The 25,276-nt window shown below is 48.7% G+C and overlaps 2 protein-coding genes across 5 annotated transcripts; one reads left to right on the top strand and one right to left on the bottom strand.

Annotated features, from left to right (window-relative positions):
* Positions 1-10,156: 10,156 nt before the first annotated feature.
* SLC10A1 (solute carrier family 10 member 1) lies at positions 10,157-16,303 on the top strand. Of its 2 annotated transcripts, XM_069784229.1 has the most exons (5): positions 10,157-10,428; positions 11,553-12,096; positions 12,818-13,028; positions 14,572-14,750; positions 15,720-16,303. In XM_069784229.1, exons 2-5 carry the CDS (start codon positions 11,696-11,698, stop codon positions 16,081-16,083), a joined length of 1,155 nt encoding a protein of 384 aa, XP_069640330.1. In that variant the 5' UTR covers positions 10,157-10,428; positions 11,553-11,695; the 3' UTR covers positions 16,084-16,303. The 2 variants fall into 2 exon arrangements, with proteins under 2 accessions (XP_069640330.1, XP_009927490.2); XM_009929188.2 differs by lacking the exon at positions 10,157-10,428 and having other exon boundaries at positions 11,345-12,096.
* Positions 16,304-19,382: 3,079 nt separating this feature from the next.
* On the bottom strand, positions 19,383-24,677 carry SRSF5 (serine and arginine rich splicing factor 5). 3 transcript variants are annotated; one of them, XM_069784230.1, is made up of 8 exons: positions 24,519-24,677; positions 23,825-23,970; positions 23,540-23,610; positions 23,254-23,349; positions 22,236-22,305; positions 20,864-20,937; positions 20,432-20,542; positions 19,383-20,287 (listed from the first exon to the last, which is right to left on the bottom strand). In XM_069784230.1, the coding sequence occupies exons 2-8, from the start codon at positions 23,948-23,950 to the stop codon at positions 20,038-20,040; spliced, it is 798 nt and encodes a 265-aa protein (XP_069640331.1). In that variant the 5' UTR covers positions 23,951-23,970; positions 24,519-24,677; the 3' UTR covers positions 19,383-20,037. The 3 variants fall into 3 exon arrangements, with proteins under 3 accessions (XP_069640331.1, XP_069640332.1, XP_069640334.1); XM_069784231.1 differs by having other exon boundaries at positions 19,383-20,284; XM_069784233.1 differs by lacking the exons at positions 19,383-20,287; positions 20,432-20,542; positions 20,864-20,937 and adding an exon at positions 21,686-21,962.
* Between the last annotated feature and the right edge of the window lie 599 nt (positions 24,678-25,276).

Genomic DNA, 25,276 nt, shown 5'->3' with positions numbered 1-25,276 from the left:
CAAACCAAAAGAGGCACTTACCTGGGGAGAAGCCTTAGCAGGAGAAAGGAGTCCTGGTAGAGTCCGAAAGTGTGGGCACCGCATCAGGGTAAGCAGATGGTGTGCCTTGCACGCGTGCACGTGCTGGAAGTAAAAACACTATTCTAGCTGAAGCATCGGACAGAGCCAAATTCAGGAAAATATAACGGCAATTTTTAGGGAGCCAGGGGCATTGTAGTCCCAGACTGGGGCATTCTTCACAACTATGGAGCCATTTACGGTTTTGAGGGCTCTCTTAATGGAAATAGTTACAATTGCATTTCTCAGGGAACATAAATCATCATGGGTGGCGTCAGGCTGATGATTTGGAAGGGCTCTCAGCCCGGCTAGGAAAACGTGAAAACATTCAAAGCCCTGAAAGCTTAGTTGGAGATGGTACAGGTTAGCCAAGGGTGTTCCACAGTGGCCACACGACTCACAGGTACTTACAAAAGGGGGGTGGAGAAACAAGCTTCCTGTAATAAGTTGTTTTTGTAGGAAATGATGGGTACACAACGCTGTTAATGTGGGTGCGTGCAGAGGAGTCAGGGGGAGGTGGTGCAAAGTCATTTCTAAGGAGAGTTGTCTCTGAGCCCAGCCAGCGAGGGGAAAGATCCTGGCCTTGCCCAGCCAGGCTGTAGCCTCTGAACTTTTCTACTGATCTTGCCATTTTTTCTGACAAAAGGTGGTAAATGGCTCCCCCGGTCTCCAAAGTGAGCCTAAAGCTGCAGAACAAAGCCCTGCTCATCATTGCCCTCCTCTATCCCGAGGGCTGATTTTTTTTTTTTTTTAATAATTTAAAGCTATCTTTGATTGAGCAGGCCAAAACCATAATTTCCCTATTGCGGGCATCATTCTGCAAAGGCTGTGCCCCTGCAGCAAAAAGCCTGGCATAGCAAGTATGGCCAGACCCTAAACCCTCCGGTTCTGCAAGGGGCTCACGCTGGATTAAACTAGGACTACCCCAAATAGTTGGGACGCAAGCAGAGAAAGGGGTCTACTCACAGAATGAAGGGGCTGCTCGCAGAACGTTGCTGCATGGGTCCCTAAAAAAGGAATGAGCCCTTCCCCACTCCCCCCCGAAAGCACTGGGGGATGAATAGATCGGAGAGGAGCTATTAAAACGGGTGCCGGGGGGACCTGGTTTCAAGCAGGGCCTGGGACACTGAACAATAGTCTGCCATTTTGAAGCAGCTAGAGCCCAGGGTGCTCATGACGACGTGGCGGAAAACACTGTCACAGGGTACGACCCTTGCTTGCAAAATAAACAGGCCCCCGAGAGTTCATTGTGCGGTGGCTGCTGACGCGCAAAGCTAGCACTGAAAAACATAAACTGTGCTTTCTAAAAATATAAAAGAGCGGTGCCCGAGGGAGGGCGGCTCGGGGTAGGAGAAGCAGAGGGAAGAGCCCGGCGTTGTCGCCGGATCCCTGTGGGACTTTTGGGAAGGCACCATGCCTTTCCGTGCCCCGCTGAGAGCAGGGTCATGCTGGGGGCCCTGCTCACAGGAGCCACCACGCCATGCAAACAGGCCCCCGAAGGAAAGATCCCCTTCCCTTCATGAGCCCTCGGGGAAGTTCGCATCCCTCCGGCAAGTTTTGCGGGCTGGAGATAAACCTCCAAGCAAAGCTGTCGGTTTGCAGAGGAGGAGCCGCGCACGGGGGACAAGGGATGCTGCTGCTCCTGGTGAGCTCCTCAGGGCTTTCCCCGCCAGGACAGCAAGTTTCGAGACCTCGGAGAGGTTTTGCTGCCTGGCGGGTCTGAAGCACCCATGCAGGGCAGCCTGGCCTCTGCCACTGGGGCGATCCCGGCCGCCTCCGTCTGCCCCTCCAAGCCCCCAGAGATGGAGAGGGCTCCTCAGCTGCAGGAGAGGCCAGCCAAGAAAGAGGTGCACAAACGGTTAAAGTAGCTGGTAAATAAAATTCTCAGTAGAAAAACATGATCTGGGCAGAGGAAAGCATCCTTTCCAGCACTGCCAACCCCACATACTCAAAAATTATGCGTCAGGCTCTAGAGAATCACAGCTTAAAAATCACAAGGGTTTTTGTTCTGTTTTTTAAAGAAAATTATAAATGTTTGAGCTTTTCCTAATTGCACTCTGGTTTCTTGAACTTTATGATCGCATTTTCAAACTTTTCTCCAAATCCCTGAGGGCTACAAACTTCTACATTTTTATTATAAAATAAATTTGAGAAGCTCACCTAATGCCCACAGCTTTGGGGCAAACAGCAAAGATCAAAAGACTTACACTAAAATGAGGAGAATAGGAAATACTGGAGATCTCGAGAATGAACACCCTGCAGTATACATGTCTCTTACCATTTTTCTCCAGTGTTGTGCAAGAACACTTTTAGAAGATATTTTGCTGTTTTAACAAACATCACGTTGCTTAAGTACTTTATTTGCCAGCATGAAGAGCAGGTCTTCAGTGACTTTTTGCCTCTGAGAACAATGTTGCTTGCAGCCAAGGGCTGCGGAAAAGTTAAAACTGAGGCTGCTGTCACAGGCTAAGGGATCCAGAGGAGCACACAGTTTCCAAGAACATGTTGGGTGCTTGGGGTTGCTGCTGTTCACGGAGCAGGGAAGGTTGGGAAACATAATCCAGGGTCAAACCTAGACCTGACCTTCCATCTTTAGCCTGATCCATACAGAAACGTATTGCTCAAAAGGGGCAGGTGGTTGCCATCCAACTTTCTTTACCTCCGAAGGTGCCGAAAGAACTGCCATATGTCTTCACAGGGATACCTGTGTCACGGGGCAGATAGATTGTGGTAAATGTATCAGCCTGTAAAGAGCTCAGTGATCGTCCAAGATTAAAGGCTGATCTGAGTGCAGACTCACTATCATGCCTCTTGAAAGGATCTGCCTTGTAACAGCCTGATTATTGATTGCTGCCCTTGGAACGTGATACTCTCTTTTGCACTGATCCTGTTAGCTTTATTTACCGTAACACTTGCTGAAACATCCTCTTGTAGAGATAATGGCTTCTTTTGGTTGCTGTCGGAATGAACAAATGGAAATAAAAACATGCTGCTAATAATTGTGTCCTACTCTAATTAAAGCAAGACAAAAGCACTGCACTGCTGGGTTTGGCTCGCCATCGCCCGGGTGCTTGGGCAAGCCTGAGCGCAGGGGCTGACCACAGGAACGCCAATAACCAAAAGACAACGGTGCCTAATGCATCAGTGGAACTCAAAGCTACAAGGTTTCCACCAGCCCAGATACTTGGCAAAACATCCAGGAGGACAAGGACAATGTTTGGCACCTGGACCGGGATCCAGCTGCCCGGAGGTGCTGCTCTGGGCAGAGCTCAGCCCATGGGGGCCTGAGGAGCTGCAAAAGGTGAAGGCAGATGGGCAAAGTACACAAATAAGCAAAGGTTTTTCAACAGTCCTCTTGAACTTTTCGTGGCCCATCTGCACCACGCAGAAAGGTCAATGGCTCAGTTCAGGCAGGAGGCAACAGGACTTGAGCAGAATGGTGGAAGAGAGGCAGAAATTTGTTTGCCTGTGTCCTACAGCAAGGGTAAGCGAGGAAATAGGTCCAGCTCTCTTCCCCTGCAAGTGAGCACCATAACCATAACAAGGTCCTGCCTCTTCAGGTGGAATCAGGGTCCCATCACAACAGGTGCAGGTTGAAGAGAAGGGGAACAAACTAAATGGGAGGAAAAAAAGAGCAAAAGTCCCCCCAAACCCAAACTAAGAAGCAGTGGCATAACCACATCACTGAGCACTCACAGAGCTTGCCCTGTAAACAAACAGGTGACCATATCCAAGTGCTGCTGTACACCCAGATATTTATTTAGGATTACTCCACTGATTGACTGTGGATCACGCAAGAGCTTGGCCAGTAGTCCAGGACCGACCCAGGCACAGCCAGGCTTCAAACACCCCCTGGGACATGGTTTCAGGTGCTCCAGCTCCCCTGCAGTGCTCTCTCATGGAGCCGTGCTGTCCCCTGTGCCCACTTGGGGTGCTCCCTCGGGCTGGCACACTCGGGGTACCCCGGTGGGTGACGGGAGTCAGGCTTGCACACCGGCCTTTCTGTGGCTGCTGAGAATTGAAGCAGGCTTGAAGAAAATTCTTCTGTAGCAAGAATGTGCTATGCTCATCTCTTATTAAGCTCAGATTGCTTCGGAAGCTTTCCCCACTGCTTTTCCCACACTGGAGATGGTGGTAAGGCAGGGAGCAAGATCTAGACCGACCCCAGCCTTCCCCTCAATGACTTTCTTGGTCCTGAGCCTCCTAAACGAGTGCAGTGTGGCTGCTGCAGCCATTTCTGCCTCTTGGGGAGCTCTTCCCTGCTAAGCAAGCAAACATGTCCTCCTCTTGAAGCTCCTAACACACCTAGGGGAGAGAGAGAAGTCGGACCTTCTAATACACACAGTCTACAGCTTCCCTGTAAAGTCCAGGAGTAACCACAAGAGTAAGAGAAGAGACAAGGTCATTTCCAGGCACCGCAGTCAGTGACGCAAGGGTGCCGAAGGAGCAGACGAGAACCAGGCAAAGCCATGGGCTCCACAGTTGCAGCACTGTTTTCCTCCTTATTAGCCCTGTAACTCCAGAGGGTCAGCTTGGTCCTACAAGGTCAGGTATGCACTTAAACATAGCTCTGGTTTGGACTGCATTACTTAAATTATTTTTTCTTTTTGTTTTCCAAAAAATATATTTTTCCTCCTTGGGCTGGCAAGGATGGTGGCTGAGGGCATCACAACAGAGTTGAGGGACAAAAGGATATGAGAGCCAGCATACTGACAGATAATTTACCCATAAATCATCTGCAGGTGAGGATTAAAGTTTCCAGGTGGCTCAAGCTGCTTGGCTGCTGGCTGGAGCATTGTCTCAGCAGCTAAAGGGCAGTCTCCAGAGCATCCCACCAATGCCTGCCAAGGCACTGAGGAGCATGGGATGCTCTCCTCCAGCACTGCCGAATGTGGGATGCTCTCCTCCGGCACTGCCAGGGAACCTTCAGCTCTCCCACTGAGCCCTCGCATGAGTGGCTCTGCGGCATTGCTGCTCTGCGCCCGCTGGAGCACCTTGCTTGGAGTTAATCCCCTAGTGTAGCCTGGCCCTTACGTGCTTTTTAGAAGTCTCCCACACAGCCACCTGGGGACTCATTTCTAAGATTAAACCCTGGTGGTAGTTTCCATGCCTTCTCCTTGACGTGGAAATTTCTTCCCTTATAAAGGCAACTTGGCTGCCCTTGCAATGGGAGCTTGGGGAATAACAGGAGAGGAAAGACTGGGTGATGAGTATGCCTTCTCAGAGACCTCCTGGTTCTCGCCTGGGGTTTGCATAAGGGTCTTGGACTCTTTCATTAATCCCTTGGCTATTCCTGATCACCTTATTTCTTACTTCCCACTTTCCTAACCATCTCCTTTATTAAATCTTCATATTCATCACGTAGGAAGGAGGGCTAGTTCTTGTCACTAATGGAGCAGTTTAAAGCTGCGGAGTTAGAACTCAAGCACAATCTACCCAATGAAATTATTTAAAATATAAGCTTTGATACAAATGAAGCACACTCACCTCAGCTCAAGGTGCAATTCCCCTTTGCAGGTGTATGGCATCCACAGCTGGCAGCTGGGCAAGGGACTAGGGAACCTTCTGCTACCCAGATCAGCTCTCCCTAGCTCATGCCAAAAAGGGTTCTCGTGACCCAGAGAAAACATAGCATTTTCTGAATAGTTATCACCCTGCAAAGGTCAGAAGAACAGCTGACAAGGCTCGTTTCTCCCGTGAAGCTAAGAGCAATAGTCAAGGCTATACGGGTCAGACACAGGCTTAAGGAAGGTCCTGCTGGCCTGCTGATAGCATTTTACCAAAGTTTCAAGGAAACTGAAGCTGTCAAATTTTTATGAAGCTGTCTTTGACATCTGGTCCCTAAGGAAATGAAACAGTCAAGATTAACTAGATCCACTAATTACATAGTTAACAAGTGACTACAATAGACAATAAACAATATCTCTTTTCCCACGGGGAAAAATAAGCATCACGGACATGAACACACTTCCTTTTGTGGAATTCCCCCCCAAAAACATCTGCCCTCCAGGTGAACCTGCTCCAGCACCATGCAGACACTCTCCCTGCAGGCAGGGCAAAAGCAGAACCACGCTCTGTATCCGGGAATATGGGATGCCCCCCAGTGCTCCCCTCAACCCATCAGCAGGTGGGTTTCTGCCCCAGACCTGCAGAGTGCTCCCCACCAAGGGAAAATAAGACCTCTCCCATGTATCATTACCTTGCGCTGGCTGCTACGGGCTCCTTAGGGAAACGGAGAAGCTATCACAGCAGCCAGAAATCCACAGCAACCTGTGTTTGCTAACCATAAAAATCACCCTTGTCCAGAAGCAGAGCTCTCTGGAGTAACTTAAAGTCCCTTTGGGTAGTAACACCACTGAAAGGATGGGGCAGGACCCTTCCCTGCCTTCAAGGCCCTTTGGGGCTTCACGGTGCTAGTGGAAAGCCTCCCACTAGAAATTTGGAGGAAGAGGCAATGTACTGAAATCATAGAAATGTTGCTTTCAATGGTTGAAGGGCCTCACGCTCTTGGGAGCAGCTTTTCTTTCTCCGGAGCATCCCACACTGCTTGAGGCACAAGCAGTGCCCACCTGGCCAGCAAACTCAGATTTAAAACCACCTCCCTAACATGCAGAAGAGGCATTGGAGCAAGCTCGTTTTTCACTGCTGACCGACCGAAGCATGCTCCAGCTGACACTGCCGAGTCCTCTCCGGGTCTCCGGCTGAGAAGAAGCCATCAGGAGGGTCGCAGGAGGGTGCACTGTCCCCTCCTCCGGCTGTTTAAAGTAAGTGTCACTAAACCAGACAGATGCTGGCGCTGTGTCTCAGCAGGCGCTAATTTAGCCCATACGGAGTGCTCTTACATCATTTGTTCTGGGCACAGCTTAATTGCAAAATTAATTATTTTCCTATCAAACAAAATTGTGTAAGAGGGTAGTCATGGGATTTTTAAGCCTGATGGATGCTAAATGGGATTTGAATAAATATAAACAACTTTGGCTCCTGTCTGTGCTCAGGACTGCTAAGAGAGTAGCACCGCTGGGGCAGGGAGCCAGCAAATCCCTGGCGGTGGGGGACAGGGCAGGGCTGCCACTGGGAAGGCAGGGGTGCAAGGTCCCAGCCGCCCTGCCGGGGGGTGCCGAGATGGGGCCCCCATCCGCGCCAGGATGCTGCAGCAGACACAGCTGGGCAGTGAACTGCAGATCGCGCCACCATCCATCTCCGGCACATCCCGGAGGCTGCGGGAAGCCTCCGCGGCGTGCTGCCGGTATCACGGCAGGGCTTTCAGCCTTGCTGCAGGGAGCCAGCAGGACCGTGCAGAGCCGGGGGAGCCTCTCCAGCCCCCCTTCACCCTGTCCCACTCCAGGTATGCCCTTTCCCAGTGACACACCAGGTAGCCGTCCCCAACATGAAGCTGGCATGGCACCTGGCATGGGGGTGAGGAGAGGGGAGTGTGGCCATCACCGTGGCATCAGGCTACAGCTGCCCTGGCCAATGGTACATGGCAGCTTGTGCCCAGACTGCTCCACGCCAGGCGGTGAGTGGTTTGAATCTCAAGACAAGCCCATTCAATTTGTTCTCGTTTCTAACCCTATCGCGGGGGCTCAGACACGAGCAGAGCTGAGCACCACCCCAAACACACAACTTTTCCCATGACGGGGCAGACCAGACCTGGATTTTAATTGGAGGGCATCCCATTTAAGTGGGCTGCATCCTCAGGTGATGACAGAAATGAAAAAAACATGGATAGGACCAAAACTGTGGGGTGGGGGAGCCACAGCTGGTACAAGTCGTGATTGTCCCTGCAGAAGCCGTCCCTCTTCAACCCCCTGACAGCCACTCCAGCACAGTGCCCGCCATGCGGGCAGGGCTGTGGTGGGCACATTGCCTCAAAATCACACAAAAATGAGCAAATTGATTAGTCAAGCACATAACCGTACAGTGAGAAAACCTTACCTGAGCAAAACATGGCCACCACATGCCAAGGTCATGTCTTGGATTGGGGGCCAACACAGTGTGAAATCTGACACAAATCAAGTCACCGCCACTCCTATCGGGCATGTCTGCTGAAGCATGGCCTTTGGGCAACCACTGGGCTCAGTTCAAGTTATGTTAAATTCTGTAAAAACACAGAAGAGATGACAGTCCCAGCTGCAAACTGGAAAACTGGACTTCAGCTCCCCCAGCACTGAAAGGGCCACGTGAGTTGTTTCATATTTATCAGGTGAATTTATGAAGCTGCATTATAAAAGCATGAAGCACTGACTCCTTTGGTGTCTTTTAAAAAAACAGAAGTCTACAACACAGCTCATTTTGAGCTCCAACAGGAAGCCTGCAAACTTGTATACAATCTTTTTTTCAAATATCTCCTTTAATGCCTCAGGCTTGTTAAGCATCCTGTAATGCCTGTTGTATTAGACCGTCTCTCTGAATTTGGGAGCATCTGACTTAATAAAAACGATCTAAGCGATGGCACCTATGGTGAGACTTTGTTGTTTTATGAGGTCTTTTCTCCTGAGAGCAACGAGGCTCTGGGCGTGCAACCACTGCCCTCAAGTGGCATGAGCTGTGCAGGACCTTCCACGAAGCTCCTCGGCTTCACGCAGGGCAAGGGCACAGGCAGAGGCAAACAAACGCCTTGGGGGGGGGCGAGCTGCTTGAGCATACTTGAGCTGTGAGGGGAAAAAAAAAGGAGACCATGTAAAGAACATCTAGAAATTTCCCTTTTCGGAACCGAGCCCAGGAAGCGGTCAAAGGAAGGAAAAGGCACGCTGAAGCTTCCTCTGAGCCGATGTAGATGACCCGGCCATCAGTGGCCCATCGTGAGCTACCAGCAGCATGCCCACGCACCACCTGGGCCCCCCTGCCTCCCAGCAGAGGAGCCTGCTCCTTCTTCCAGCCATGGGACCCTGCTCCTTCCTCCAGCCGTGCTCCTCGGCTGTCCCACCTCCCGCGTCCCACTGCAGGGAGCAGCGGCTTTAGAGCTGGGATGCAGCTCTTTGGCCACGTCTGAATGCAAACCCCCAGCTCCAGTCCCCGTGTAAAACAACTGGATGTCCCAGCATGAATCAGGGCGAAATAATGATCCTAATTTATTCTGCTTCTCTCCACCAGTCTCTCCCTTGACTCCCGTGGCATTTCCTGCATTAACTACCGGGAACCAGCAGGAACGCTTGAAGAGCAAACAACTAGCAGGCATTTTTTTAATTATTCGGGTAGTTGAAACATTCTTCTACAGCCCTGCAAAGACAAAGGGTAAGAGCGTTACAACATCATCGTTTTAAAACCCTGAGCTGCACTGAGCTTGCAGGGGGGTCTGGGCGCTGCCGAGGCAGTGACGCTGTGTAACCACTTAATTGTTTGACTTGACCCTTCTCACATCTTCTGACAAAATTCTGTGTACAGCTAAAAGGCAAACACAGTGAAAACAAGCATTTGCTTAGGAAGGCTAGAGATCTGCAGGAAAAAAACCTGGAGGGAGGGATAGAAAGAGAGAAGGAATTGCTGCGGGCTTTGCTCCTGCATTTTCTCCTAATTCCTATGGATTTTGCCCACGTGCTACTTGGGCAGCCCTTATTTGTGCCCAGAAATCTTGCAGATGCCCAAGGAAAAACGAAATGCGTGCAGTACTGCAGGCCACCTCCTCCCGCTTGCTTGGCGAGGGCCCCAGCGATGAGGCTGGGCAGTGGCAGTGACACGGAGGTCCCAAAGCACCGCCTGCGATGATTTACGGGAAGGGCCCTGGTCCCCAAGCACGGCAAGGGCGCGGGAGAAGCCATGGCCGTGGATGTGTGGAGCCACCGGGAACTGCTGGCATGGCCCTATCCTGCACTGCCGCGGGCACCGCTCCTCCCTGCCCGGTGGGGGATGCCCGTGCCGGGCTCCAGAGCTGTTGTCGGTGCTTTTCCAGCCTGGCTGCCAGCCTGGGAAACAAAGTTCCCAACCAAAGCTAGAGCAAGTGGGAAGGAACAGGGAGAACGGGTCTGACATTCCTGCCTGCCACCAGCGGCGTTTCCAGAGCAATGGGGCTGGAGAGGCCGAGCCTGCTGAGCTCCCAGATGAATGGGAGCAATGGACAAATTACTGCAGCATTATAATGCCCTTCAGCAAAGGAATTGGAGCCCAGCCATATTGCAGCAAACCTCCCTGGTTAAAATCCCTTCCTCAGTCCTGTAACACAACTATCGTATAACAACTTCCCTATCTACAAGGCTCTTTTAGACCCGGGCTTTATATTCTGCAAGCAGAGGATGAGATTTTGCCAAGGAGGAAAGATTTTCTTGAAGAAGAAAGACTGAAGAGTGCAATCACTCACCGAGCTTGGCCAGGAAGGGATGGAGCAGCGGGTAATCTTACTGAAGCCTCCTACAGCCGCACCTACAGGTGTGTAAGGTAACGGCATTCACTTCGCTCTAATTTAATGTGTTCAGCTCTGTATGTTCCTAGAGTCCCACACCAGACCTAGGGGTTGGGTCAGGTCAATTTGAAGGCAATAAATGCCTTAAATGAAGGCAAAACCTGCAGAGGGATCAGGGAGCGCAGCACCTGGGGACGAGGCAGGCAACGTTCCATTCCCCAGCATGGCAGACACAGGGACGCACGTCCCCTGGAGAGCCAGGGACAGGGACCAAAGCAGCAGGGGGATGAGCAGGAGGTCACCTCTGCAGCAGCTGGAGGAACAATCTTCATCGGCCATCTCTCTGGTCCCTTTTCCTGCCCGAGAACCGGCTGCCCAGCTCCCATTTCCCTGCACACCAGAGCACTGAGAGCACGCCATGCCGTGCAGCCTCGTACTGAAAGCACAAGGCAGGTACCAGTCTGGGGTGGGTAAAAGCTGCCTATTTGGCTTTGCTTGGAGAGCTTGGGCAATGCCTGCACCCCCGGCTGGATCACGGTGCAGAGCAGCTCAGGTCCTGAAAGCAACACTGCTGTGCCGCAGCGAGCACAGCTTTGCACTGCAGAGGTCGGTTGAGGCTCTCGCCATGCAGGACCTCCCCTCAGTGTTAAGGAGAGAATATTTTGGGTGTTGGTAAGGCTTGGAGAATTCATTCCCATATGCAGTCAAAAAATTTCTAGACGGTCAGACTGACCACATCAGGAAAAGAGGCATGAAGGTCCCTAAGAGTTTACTAGAGAAATTACTCGTCCATGGAGGAAGTTTCTTCCTAGCCTTTCTATCGAGAGATTGATTTATGGCCAGCAGCATAAGCATTCTATAACCCTTGTTAAAAATAAAGTACCCTGGATGCATCATGTTTTTAAGCGCTGGCCTAAGCAGTATCTTGTGGACGAGACTTCTTCTGGTTCATTTTCCTTTTTTATGAAGTGCCCATCTTTACCAGTTTTCAACAAGTCTCCCTCTCGCTCTCACCAGCTATGTCCTCGTTCTCACGGTGAGAGCGGACGCCAGAAGAGGTGGGGGACCAGAGCAGAAGCTACACAAACTGCACAACATATTACTGAAGGGAATGGGGTTCACAGCTGATTGCTCAAAACATGGATTTCTGTTTCAACAGCTGCTGAATGCTAAGAGTGGTGGCCTGAAAGAGAGCTCATGTTTTGCTTGCATTAATTGGATGGTATTTGGATTTCCGAATCAATCCCTTCCTCACCTTCCTAGACACTTATAGAAGAAGGGACCTCTAAACCCTTCAGCAGGATGAACAAGACCAAGGGAGCTTTTGAGAACCCAGAGCTCTGGAGCCCAGGTGGCACACAGGGCACCTCCTTGACCAGCGTGGCACCACCATTTGCATTTGGCCAATGGGCCACGGACAAAGCCCTGAATGCGATCCTTATTGTGGTCCTCTTCGTCACCATGGTGTCTCTGGGGTGTACGATGGAGATAGCCAAGATCACAACTCACCTCAGGAAACCCAAAGGCATGGCAATTGCCATAATGGCTCAGTATGGCATCATGCCCTTGACGGCATTCATATTGGGCAAGCTCTTCCAGCTGGGCACTACAGAATCCCTGGCCATCCTTATCTGCGGCTGCTGCCCAGGGGGAAACGTCTCCAACATCTTTAGTCTGGCACTGAAAGGGGACATGAACCTCAGGTAAGGAAAGCTGAGTATGTGTTCATTGCCCAGGCCAATCTAGTCATACAACTGGTTCAGAAGCTAGTTTAATCAACATTAGCAATCCCCAAGAAGCTGGACAAAGACTGAAATACTAAGTCTAGAACATTTTTAAAACACCCATATTGCTCAATGACCAAATTTGTCCCCATTTTACAATAAAATGGGATTTTGTACCCTTTTCTGAAGCATATTGCATGCTGCTCATGATGAGATGGGTGCAGGAACACTTTTTCATCTCCATATAGCAGTATATATAGCATGTATGTGCAGTATCTATCCATATAGTGGCATATAGTTCTGTGTAAACTTAGCACACTGTCTGAAGAGGCTGCATCAGTGAGAAATGTTGAACTAGCAGAACGCCACTCTCCAACAAACCCTAGTGATAAAACAAGTCCCAGGGTGAAAGTACGAAGTATTGCTTTCCCTGTCACTTGTGAATTTCTGAAATGTGAGCTGTACCCATAACAAGGGTCCTTTCTGAGCTTGTATAGAACTTGAGTCATCTTCTCCCTTCTCTATTCATATCACATCTTTCTACAACCCGACAGCGATGTTGGGGAAATCTCAGTGACAGGTTGGGAAAGAGCAAGGTAAAGTCTTACATTAGAACCATGTGTCCAGGTTAGTGAGAAAATTAGTATATTCCATTTAAAAAGTGTCATTCTTCTACTGAGGGGTCCTTTCTCCATCTCAGCATTGTAATGACCACATGCTCAACGGTCCTGGCAATTGGACTAGTGCCTCTGCTTCTGTACCTTTACTCGGGAGGACTATACGAGGGTGATTTGGAGGGCAAGGTACCTTACAAAGGAATAACCTCCTCTCTGGTGCTAATGCTAATCCCCTGTGCCATTGGCATCATCTTGAATGAGAAGAAACCACAGTACACTGGCTTTATCATCAAGGTAAGAAGTATTCTGTGCTAGCTGCCTTTTAACCAAGGGCCTCAAGGAAGTTTTCAAAAATAGAGGCACAGAAATACTAACTTCTTTAAGGCATGCCACAAATCAATCCAAAGGTTGAGGATAGAACTCAAGACATCCACTTCACCACTTTAATCATTAAAATATTTGCCCAAAGAGAAGTCCTCTACCTTTTCCAGACAAACATAATTTTGTAGGCAACTTCCTACCTTGCTCTCCTCTGTTGGCTTCAGTTTTAACTTTGTTTGCTTTTGCTACAAGCGGCACTAATGAACCTTACAGGCACTGCCCCCAACTACTGCCGTAACCAAAGCAGACCCCAGATTTAAAGTAAAACAAAACAAAACCAACCAACCAAAAAACCCCGCCCCACTGTTCTCAGAGGTCTAGCACAGGGCAAAATTCACATCACAAAGTTGCTGCTTATGTCAGTAAGATATTTATCCAGCACAAGCCACTAGATCACTAAGGACCCGCTTAGGCCTGGAATCATCTCCCTGCCTCCTTTGTACATCAGGCATTTAAACAGCAAAACGGAAATCTGGACAACCAACTACACTATTTTCTATCTCAAGAGCTCCACTAGCACTACCCAGAGAGCTGCTAACAACTTTGCAAACCTGTTTTTCATAGGTTCTTTCACTAAGGCTTCATCTCAGAGAAACTGGGACCAAGCACAGCAAGAAATGGGTGCCAAGACTCAATAACAGACCTGATAAAATGACATTAGGAATCACTAACCTCTAAGAAGCATGGGAATCCAGGAGTCAGGCTAGAGCAGACACAGGAGGACCAGCACTCTTCAAAGGCCCCTTTACCCAGCACAGGGCAGTGATGACAGGACTGTTTCAAAAGAAGCTTTAGAAGCCTAGCATGACAAGGTGACCCATGCTGGTCCAGCTGACACTTGGGTCATGTTCTTTTCTGCTAACACCACCTTTCCATTTACCTTCTCTACAAAAGAGGAAGGGCGTAGAGACTTGCTTTTAAAAAACACCTGGGGAACTCCATCCAAATTGGACTCCAAAGTGGAGAGACAGGCAGGAGAGCTGTGTATTCTGCCTCCCCAAATTCCCCAGCTGCTTCATCTGCAGAATCACCAGATGCCAACGAGACGATCTGAAAATGCAGCCACCACCTTCCACACCTGCTTGTAGGCAGGCTCTGCCTGTGAGTAAAGTGGTTTCCTCCCCACCTGCTTTGGGTGGACTAGACCCACAAAGGGACCTGGACAGAGAGACACACAGCAATGCCTGAGAAACAAGTGGCTAGTGGAGCAAGCATGAGTCATTTTGCATATAGACTAGAAAGGAACTCGATTATTTCAGGTCTTTCTAGGTTACACCTGAGGATGGTGTCTTGTTGATTACTTGTAACATTTATGTCCAAGAAAGGCACTTATGCATTCTCACTGTATACTTACATATGTGATGGACAGGGAACTGGGCACAGCTACTTCCAACAGCTGAGGCAAATTTTGCTGGCAACTTCTCTCTTGTCCATGTCTTGACCACTTTTATTTTAGGCAGGGATGGTTGTGCTTCTACTGTCATCTGCTGCAATAATCGTTCTGTCTGTGGCCAATGTGGGAAGCGGTATCATGGTCATCTTCTCACCATCCCTCCTGGGATCTTCTGCCTTGATGCCTTTTGTTGGATTCCTGCTGGGCTATGTTCTCTCTGCAGTCTTCAAGCTTAATGACCGGTATGTTCCTCCACTCCCCCCTTCCCTCCCTCAGAGAAACAGAGAAGTACGACAGCTCTGGTCTATGGAGCAATCGTTAAAACACGGGTTTCAACATGGGTGTTCTTTTGTAAAATAAACACTGACTGTAGTCTCCCAAAATGGGCCCTAGCAGTACGAGCAAACACACTGCAAGCTGGTCCCAAGTCAATACTCCCACACCTTGAGCGGGGAGAGAAATGAGTTCAACCTCTGCTCAGCTCAATGGAGAGGGGAGGAGCAGCTGGAGCTGGTTTTGACACAGGTACCTGATCACCATGGAAGGGGTGGAAGTCCATTATGCAGGTTTACTGAGCAAGCAGACAGATGGGGTTGACTTGAGGTCACTAGTGACCTGCTAAGCATACATTACCAGCCTCTGCTCTCAGTAATAAAGTTGGGGGAAGAAGAGAATGCATAGCACCAAAGAACAACAACGAATTAGGGAATACCAGCAGAGACCAAACCCCAAGTGACACAACTGCTCCTCAGCTGATAATTATCCCAAACCAGTCAGTGCATTCAGCTGAAACTCCAGGAATTCAGGATGGAAAACTTGCATATAAAACGCACTCCTTCCCTTTCTCATCCTACCTAATCCAGGTAGGAAGCCCATTAGTCCTCACTATTTTTTACCTTTGCACCTTGGACTCCTCTTTTCACCTCGGAAGCAGATTCCTTCCCTGCAGGAAGGTGCAGCACCCAGAGCGGGACACAAGGCCTACAAACACCATTTAGCACAAAATCCACATTTACAGCGTACTCTTTCTCTGCACATTGCAACAGGAGCATGAGGCAAAACCTGCTAGGGATGCCAGTATTGCTCCTGATAAAGCAGCTTTTAGCACAGGCAAATGCACGAAGCACTGCAACAGCAAGGGGGGCAGGCTTCTTTTAAAATTGCTTAAAAGTGGATTAGATCCATAATCTGTTTAACTCTTCCTCCTTCAGATGCAGGCGGACAGTGTGCATGGAAACTGGCTGCCAAAATGTACAGCTTTGCTCAACTATCCTCAAGGTCACCTTCGCCCCAGAAATCATTGGCCCCCTGTACTTCTTCCCACTGCTCTACTTGCTGTTCCAGCTTGGAGAGGGACTTCTGCTCATCCTGGTCTTTAGGATCCATGACAGAATAAAGAAACCAAGTGGCAAGTACAGCTTTGCTCCTGTATTTCTTACCCTTTCCAGTCCAAACCACATATGCTTACATGTAATTACCAAGGAATTGTTACTTTCTAGGCGCAGAATCAGATTGCCCTTTAACTCAGTTACTATACCCAATGCATTAATACAAATCACAGTCAAAAATTCATAGGTAGATGAAGACATTAGAAATTATGACTTCTTCCATCAGCAGAATATTTCATATGCTATCTGTATTATCAGCGGTCAGAGGTTTTCAGAGTCCTGTGCTTAAACTAGGACAGGCATCCTGCAAAAGCTACAATTTGCACTGAGCACATGCAAAGAACAATCACACACACACCCCCAAACTACACAAGAACATCAGACATTCTTTAATGCAACAAATTCCAGCTTTGCTGTAAACTGTTGAGAGATCCACTGAAGGGTGTCACTTCTGGAGTGGGGGGAGGAGGAAAAGGACAAAACTGTCAAGTACTGCAGCTGAATGAAGGGAACGCGACTCTTTTGCTAGAGAAGTACATAAACAGATTCAAGCTTAATTAAAGCATATATACAGTATTGGTATAGATGTGAGGTAGACTCTTCTCCAACAGGTCCATAATGCCAAAGCCCAGCTGACTGTCTGCAAAGATGCTTGGAGAATGCACAGCTCAATGAGACCCTCCATCCCTCTGATGCTTCCAGACCAGCCTTCTCCAGTCCCTTGGGACAGGGAAGCAGCTGAGCAACTGCTACAGGGCTGCTACAGGAGCACTTTACCACATCTTATAGCTATAGCTGAAGGATGACTGTTACTGGGGGAAAAAAACCCCTGAATTTAGATCTTGAGGTGTGCCTTTAGTGCAAAGCAGTCAATATCAGAAACAGCCATAGAGGTACTTGCAAAACTACTATAAAAAAAGGTGGCTTTCCAGGCTCCGAGTCTTGAAACAAAACTGCTTAAGTATTTTGGCAGGACTTCCAAGTTCCTTCCTTTTGCTTTAAATCACTCAACAACATCAACTGTAGCTGTGTCACGATTCTTCCATAACCTAGTTTCAGAACTGCCTATTCTCACTACATTTTTCTTTTTCTTCAGATGCAGCAAAAATTATCTGTGCAGGTGTGGACACAGTTAGTGCTCAAGAAATGAAACCACTGTCAACACCCTGCAGAAACAGTGGGAAACCAGGAAAACAATACAGACAGACTCTGCAGCCACCGCTATCACAACCCCCTCAAATGCCACCACCTTCTGCAGCCGGCTTACAGGTCTCCAGCAGTTCCATATAAGACTTCTACCTCTATGCTCATTTTATGCCAGACACAAGGATCGCCACAGAGTTATCTGCACCCACTGTCATTTCCCGAAGACCCTGCTCCAGACTAAACCTCCCCCTGCCTGCCCATGAGGGACACTTCCAGTGACTTCCAAGTCAACATGACAATCCTCTGGGACATCTTAGGGCCATGGTGCCAAGCGACTGCCCCCAGTTTTGCCCCTATGAAAACCACTGCCTGCATCAGTTCCCTTTTTTAATTTCACTTACCTGTAATTGTCCCACTGGCACCTGCTGGAAGCAGCTCCTGAAGACATCGCTGAAGATTAATGTAATTTCCCTAACAAAGACCCAAAATGAGGTGTGACATTTCTCAGTGCAGGAGCCACCAAGACTGTGCGCAGCTGAGCAGCCCATGGACTGCTGGTCACTCCCGTTTTCCAAAACCCGAGCACTGTGCAGTGTACCGCTACTCTCTACACAGCGAAGGCCACAAAAACTGAACAGGGCTATGCAAACTGCCTTAGTAGGTCGAGTTTGGGCCCGGCAAGCTGTACCTCTGAAAATAACAAGCCTCGAACATGCCTCGTTTTGTAGGTGTCGGTGAACTAAACACACCACCGGTTCAGGACGCCATCTAGCCATCGTCACACTACAAATACGAGTATAAGAGAACACTGGCATTAACAAACACCTCCAATGTCCTAGCGTGCATTGTAACCTGAAGTATTCACCTTAACTGAGAATAAAGAGGCTCGTACCAAGAACCTACGCTGAAAAAACACAAAATCATTTCTGGCCAGAAGTCAATGTAACCCTCCATAATGCAAAGCCTGGAAGTTTGTTTTAAACTGGAAGTTCGTCATCACAACAGCAGCTCCCCAAACAAAATGCAGGCATCTATTCATGCTTCTTGCAAGGCAAGTGGTGTGGTTTAGAAACAGAATTCGGAACAACTATTTATAGAGCAGGTAGTACTTTGTATTGAGCCTGATGGAGGGAAGTGTCCCCCTTCCCATCCCCTTCCGATCATCAGGTGCCTTCAGCCACCTGGGTTCCAGTTGGAGCCAAGTCCCCCCTGAACAGATGCCCATAATCGTTCAAGTAAGCAGGAAGGATCAACTGACTTGAGGTAAGGCAGCTAACCTGACACCTGGACGAGTGTCAGTGCTATCTTTACCCCTAGAGGTTAAAGCCCTCTTCTCCCACGCCTCTTAAGCGATCCAGCATCTGAACTACTAACCACCGAGAATGAAGCCTCCCACTCCCCAAAGCTGACTAGTAATAAATCCAATTAACTGTATATCAGCCCAACCACCTCTCGATGCCAGCTCCCGGGAGCGCGTGGCAGTTTGGTACAGCGCCACCTCAACAAACAAATTCACAAGGCACAAAAGCTCCTTCTCATCCCTTCCCTTGGAACACGAGAACTCCACAACAGTAGGGAGAGAAGGCAGCGGGGCCTGCAGGCACCAAGCAACTAACCTCCCCCAAGGCCAGGCCTCGCTCTGAGCGGAACCACCTTGCATTTCCCAGGACCTAATCCAAAGCCCAGCCTAGGCTCCAAAGATCTTTTTAAAGGTTTCCGTGGATTACTGGACTAGCTTTGTAAAGCACTTTATAACGAAACATGTTATTTTTAAAACTAAATTCTAAAGCTCTCTCTTGCAACTTCGGTGAGGGCTTGAGAAACACAGGGATTGGAGAGGGTTGCTGCCCCTGGTAAGGCACAAACACTAAAAAGCAGAACTTCAGGGTACCACTGCTGCAGTACTCCCACCCACCAACTTAAAAATCCCTCCTCTTCCTCCAGAATGAGGACTAATGCCTACAAAATTGCTTTATCCACACATCAATGTTTTCTCATACCTGTATGCACAAACACACTAATGAAGTATGCTGACTACATCCACCCTTAACATTCCACACTTATCTGAAGCGATTAAAACCTAAATGACTTGTCCATTCCACTTTTGGCTATGAACTATGCCAGCATGATTCTCCTTACTATCAAGGTTCTTACTGCAGAACATAAAGACATCCAAGGACATAGCATGATGTATTTAAAAGGTAGTTCTCCCCCATGCCCAAAACACTCAGTGATCGCTTTGCTGTAGACTCATCTCAAAGAAACATTTCAACACTGTCCAACATGAGGCACGGTCACAAACATTTTATTAACACTAAGAACACACTAGAAGCAGAGACGTGTTTCTTTATACTTTATTTGAGCTATTTAATTCTTAAGTATCAAGAATTAGGGTGCTTTATAGAATATTATTACCACAGGGCAGTGAAATGGGCATTTTCTTAGTGTAGTGCAAGTCATATCAAATGAAAAGCTTTTAAAATAAAGTTTTATTACCAGTACTGACCAGCACTTAATCTGCTGACCTATAACTGAAACAATGGTTCAAAAGCACAAAAAATACCCTCTGAAATAAAGCTTTATGTACAGCATATGTAGAGCTCTTAGATGCCTAAAGCTATTAGTTTAATTTGAGATATTAAACTAATGTTCTGAGTTGCTATTCACAGTTGAATATACTGGGAATTAAGTGTTCAGATGACTTTTTTTTTGGAGTACAAAAACATTTGTCTGCTTTAGTTATAAAGAGCTCTGCCAATATACACAAACTATACACTTCAGACATTCACAAAAAAATGTGAGCAAGAAAAGGGTTATCAAAAAACATTTAATACAATTAGTCAATAACCCTTCCCACCATGGTCCACATCTACAAAGTTCCCCCATCCCTCCCCCCTCCCCATCCAAACCCTTCCCCACAGAAAGTCACATACTTACCACAAGTTTTAGCAAGTATGGTTTTAAAAAAGGGCCCCCAGGGCAAGTTACTTAGAGTTCAGTTGCCACTGTCAACAGATCTGGACCTCGATCTAGACCTCTGCCGATCCACAGATGACGGGGATTTAGATCTACTGGAAGAACCACGTTTCTGGCTCTTCTCTGGCACTGGAGATCTACTAACTGATCGAGACTTGCTACGGCTCCTACTCCTTGACCTGCTGTAAGACTTGCGGCTGCGGGAACGGGAACGGCTACGAGACCTGGATGAGCTTCTGCTACGAGACCGTGACCTGCTCCTGGACCTACTGATGAAGCAAAGAGCATAGGTGTTAGCAATGAAATGTCACGGATCATGACAATAACCAGGCAATTCACCGGTCTCCAGTTCGGTTGCCTGTCACAAAGCTTTCTTAGTGGATATTTAAGCATTATTTAATAGATATCCATACCTGTGCCTTTTGCTGCCTTCAATTAGTTTGATTTTCCTTCCATTAATTTCTTTACCAGAAAGCTTTTCAATAGCATTCTTTAAATCACTGTAAGAGGCAAATTCAACCACCCTGCAAAAAAAAATACAACAAAAAACAAAACACAGAGCTCACTACTACAAGTTGTATTTTTCATGATAGAGCAAAACATACTCTGGTGAAAAAAAACCAACTCAAAAAACCTCACACTGCTCAATGTAGTCATCCCTTGTCATAACTCAAGCACAAACTGAAGAATTCCCCTCCCCAAATACCAGAGAATGCATTTTCAAAGGGTAGCTAAATTAAACCATGAACAGCTGCTGAGTACTACAAGTAGCCAGCTTCCCTCCCCAAGTATTGTACATACAAATATTACTCTACAGCTTTCAAGAGGTGATTTTAGAGGCTTACCCTTCATTTAACTTAGGTCTGTGTGCATCTGCAAAGGTTACTTCCCCAGCTTGTCTCATGAAGTCTTTGAGATCCTAACACAAGACCAGTTATGTTATGCAAAGAAGTGAAATTAATACTTATCTATACAAAAATAGTTAAAAGCAAACAAAAGAAACTTATGATTACTGAAAGAGAAGATGTTAGATAAATTACAAACATGGCAATTGCCATACTTGTATTCTATCAAAATTGAATTATCTATATCAGGGCACGAAATAAATGAAAAAAGCATATTGCTTTAAGCAAAATGCTAATAAAGTGTCTTAACATTAAGGACAATATTAGTCTACAAAGATTATATAGATTTAATAAGAAAGAGAGAGAGAAAGAGAAAGAGAGAGAGAGAAAGAAATTAAAAAGTACATTTGTATATATACTGGACTGAGTGTGAAATATTACCCATATATGTTTGTACTATTTCAGTCTCCATTTACATTACGAGTCTTATATGCATACAGAATTACATTTACATAACACCAATTATTTTGTGCCCCATATGTCATTAAAAATATAGTTTACTTTACCTTTATTAACATTTCCCTAGGCTAGCCAAGCAGCAAACTGCATTAAGCGACCGGAGATACCGTCATGATATATGCCCGACTGGCTCTTCGCCACCCACTTGACGAACACTACCCAGTCGATGGAAGCCATTAATCGCACTGCCCTCCCTATTAGGAGACTATTGATGGATCCAGACATTCTCTATGCTTGATGTTACCAAGGACCACTTTACTGCGATCAGGATTCCAACGACCACCTAATTTCGTATCTTTCAACTCTTTTCGACCAGGACCTCTTTATTCGGAAGCGTTACAGGAAGAACAGCTCTCAACTTAGGAATCAGATCTCGTTAACGCTCTGGGATCGCTGCAATGTGGCACTTTAAGGAGTGCATCGATTACGTCTAGACCGGCAAACACAGATCTAGAGGTGGCCAAGTGACATTGTAGGAGCTGACTGGAAAGTCAACCAGGCCCAACCAAGAGTGACCAAGACAGAACGATTAGGATAACCCACAGGCACTCCTCGTCATAAGGCCAACGACACAGATAGGCTGGCAAATAAAGGGTTTAATATGTGGTTAAAATGGATTTAAAAAACAAGAAAAAAATAAATATATATCCTCAAATATATACATTTATTATTATTATTATAAATTAAAATTAACTATTTTCATTCAAAATATTTAAATTACATTATTTAAAATTACATTAATTACATAAACATTTTAATAAATTAGATTTAATTTTAATTAATTATTTTACAAAATAATTACATTACATACCCATTAAATGAAGTCAAAATAGTTAATCGTGTTTCAACAAACCTGCCAGCTGACTCGGGAAGACAAATTTTCTACTATGAGCCGATTTTCTGTTCTTACAGGTGGGGCATTTCTGTTTGGAAATAAACAATTGAGACTTATTAGTAATTAAAATACAACCTCATGTTAATATTAACAAAGGCTGTACCAATAACCATCTGTCCCGCTTTCAGCTGGGATAGAGTTAACTGTCTTCCTAGTAGCTGGTATAGTGCTATGTTTTGCGTTCAGTTTGAGAAGAATATTGGTAACACTGATGTTTTCAGTTGTTGCCAAGCAGTGTTCATACTACGTCATGGATTTTTCAGCTTCTCGTGCCCAGCCAGCAAGAAGGCTGGAGGAGCACAAGAAGCTGGAAGAGAACACAGCCAGGGCAGCTGACCCAAACTGGCCAATGGGTATTCCATACCATGGGACGTCATGCCCAGTATATAAACTAGGGGAGTTGGCCGGGGGGAATCGCTGCTCGGGGACTAACCGGGCATCAGTCAGCGGGTGGTGAGCAATTGTATTGTGCATCACTTGTATATTCCAACCCCTTTACTATTATTATTGTAATTTTATTATTATTATCATTAGTAGTTTCTTCCTACTTGCCCTATTAAACTGTCTTTATCTCAGCCCACGAGTTTTACTTTTTTTTTCCCCAATTCTCTTCCCCATCCCACTGCAGGGGGAGGGGGGGGGGGGGGGCGGAAGGAGGGTGTGAGCAGCTGCATGGAGCTTAGTTGCTGTCTGGGGTTAAGCCATGATACCATCATATCCCCATTACTAGTACAACTTAACTGTGTAATGCCCCAAGTAATCTAGGACAAGCGTTAAGTACTTCGGGGAGGAAGCATAGCAGATGACAAACATATCTGAGAAGTTTTGTAATCCTCACTACCCTACTGCCACATCAAATGATTGACTAAAAAAGCAAGCAATACCTTTCAGTCTCTCGCTCTAGCTCAAGTTCTTGGATCAGATGAGGCCCACAGTATTCTTTTTTTAAGCTATGTCAATCCAAAGCTATACATACCTCCTGTCACTACGTGGACGGCGGCTACTAAAACGGTCAGAGTACCTCCCTCTGCCTCTACCCCTAGAGCGTGCTCTTGCATGCTCAATTGTAACCCTGGGGGGAAAAAAAAGAAATTGAAACCCATACATTTTTACGTTTTTCTTCTTACATATTCTTTCATCATTACAAGGGAAAAAAAACCCCACAAAATAGTTTAAACAGTACTGATAACACAATGCAAGTTAAAATTGACTCACTAATTTAGATATTCAAGCTTATATATTCATGAAATAGGGTCCCTCACCTCTCACTGCAAAGCTCTTTTCCATCCAGTTCATAGACAGCGTCATCTGCGTCCCTCGGATCCTCAAACTCCTGCAAAACCACCACAGTGAAAACATAAAAGTGAAAAAATTACATCTCTAGGAAATTAACAAACGCTTGTTTGCCACATAGCATGCTTAGCCGAGCACGTTAATGGCGTCATCCTTAGAAGCAGCTTTGCGCACATCAAACGCGGGTGAGTTCCCAGCGACCGCAGAGCCCCACGGAGGTGGGGGGGACGGACGGACGGACACACGACACTCACCACAAACCCAAACCCCCTCTTCAGATCGATGTCCCGGATGCGGCCGTATCCCTTGAAGAACCTCTCCACATCCTTCTCCCTGGCGGCCGGGTTCAGCCTCCCGATGAAGACGCGGCAGCCGCTCATGGCTGTGGGCGCGGAGCTCGCTGCGGGAGACACGGCGCCCAGCCCGTCCGTCAGCGCCGCCGCCGCCCGCCGCGGCCCTGCCCGGTGACTCAGCACGCCCCCGCCCCGCGCGGCCGCCCTCCCTGCCGCAGTCCGCAGCAGGCCCGGCCTCGCCCCCGCTCCGGCCCAATGGGAAGGAGCCGGCTGGACTCCGCCTTAGCCTGCGCCAACGGGAACCCCGCGTTCCGCCTGCGGCCCCGCCCCACAACACGCCGACGGCCGGCGCGGCCACGCCCCTCCCCGCCAGCGCAGGCGCGCCGCCCCAACCCCCCCCCCCCCCCGCCCCCGTCGAGCAAGGGAAGAAAAGCCAACGCCATCGCTCCGCCACAAAATGGCGGCGCGGGCCGCACCCAACAGCGCCCGCTCCGCGGAGGGCGCAAGCCTCAAGCGCAGCGACGAGAAAAGCCGCCGCCGGCCGGAGGCTGGCCGGCCCCGCGGCCGGGAGCTTCCCCGCTCCCCCGACGCCGCCCGCCCCGGGCGCCGCGCTCCGCAGGGAGGCCCCCCGCGCTCCGCCGGGCCTGTCACGAACCTGGGCTGCGGGTCTCGGTGCGGGCCGAGCCGGGCGGGCGCGCGGGGCAGTCGGCGCTGAGGCTGGCGGGCGGCTCCCTCCTCCCTCCGCGACGGCCGGCTCCGGACTGCCGCGCCGCCCCGCCGCTGCGCCGCGAAATGGAGGCGGCCCCGCGCGTCACCACCGCCCCGCGTGACGCTGGCGCGGCGCGGCGATTGGCGGAGGCGGCGGCCCCGCCCCTTCCCCAGAGAGAATCTAGGTCAGGGCGGGGAGGGGGTGCGCCTGGGCCTGGCCCGCGGGGCGGCCGGGGGGGGGCAGCGGCCCGGCCCTGAGGGACCGCGCCGAGGGGCAGCGGCCCGGCCTTGAGGTACCCCGCTCGCAGCCCTCCCGTAGGGCCAGCGGCCCGGGGCCTAGCCCTGCCTAGGGAGGAGTGTGGGGGCGGTCGCCCCTCGCTACCTGCCCCCCCCGCCCGCCCTGTAACAGGGCCTTCCCGAGACCCTCCTCGGTGCGCGGAGGGAGGATGGCCGCCGGTGTGCTCACCTCGGCTTGTCAGCCCGTCCGGCCTGGGTTAGGTAACCGGTGGCGGTACGCTAAAGCTGCCTGTGCGGGGAGAAAACGGACAGTGGCGTTAATGCTGGTCTGGAGTGTGGAAAGCGCAGTGTGTTACTTCATCTGGAAGCCATTTTGAGAAGGCAGTAAAGAGCACAAACAAACCCGGGTCTTCGCAGCGTCACGTAGCATCAGGCCGTCATTAGAGCTGAGGCGATGGGTTAAACGCA

This window comes from Haliaeetus albicilla, chromosome 5 (assembly GCF_947461875.1).
Source record: "Haliaeetus albicilla chromosome 5, bHalAlb1.1, whole genome shotgun sequence".
Lineage (NCBI taxonomy): Eukaryota > Metazoa > Chordata > Aves > Accipitriformes > Accipitridae > Haliaeetus > Haliaeetus albicilla.
This window is presented reverse-complemented; position numbering and strand designations above follow the sequence as displayed.

Coding starts and splice junctions, on each gene's coding strand:
- SLC10A1 (XM_069784229.1), top strand. CDS start 11,696: ATGAACAAGACCAAGGGAGCTTTTGAGAACCCAGAGCTCTGGAGCCCA. Junction 12,097..12,817: donor AAAGGGGACATGAACCTCAG/GTAAGGAAAGCT, acceptor TCTCCATCTCAG/CATTGTAATGACCACATGCT. Junction 13,029..14,571: donor ACACTGGCTTTATCATCAAG/GTAAGAAGTATT, acceptor CTTTTATTTTAG/GCAGGGATGGTTGTGCTTCT.
- SRSF5 (XM_069784230.1), bottom strand. CDS start 23,950: ATGAGCGGCTGCCGCGTCTTCATCGGGAGGCTGAACCCGGCCGCCAGG. Junction 23,611..23,824: donor AGAGGGGGTTTGGGTTTGTG/GTGAGTGTCGTG, acceptor GTGGTTTTGCAG/GAGTTTGAGGATCCGAGGGA. Junction 20,938..22,235: donor CTTCCCGAGTCAGCTGGCAG/GTTTGTTGAAAC, acceptor GTCTTGTGTTAG/GATCTCAAAGACTTCATGAG.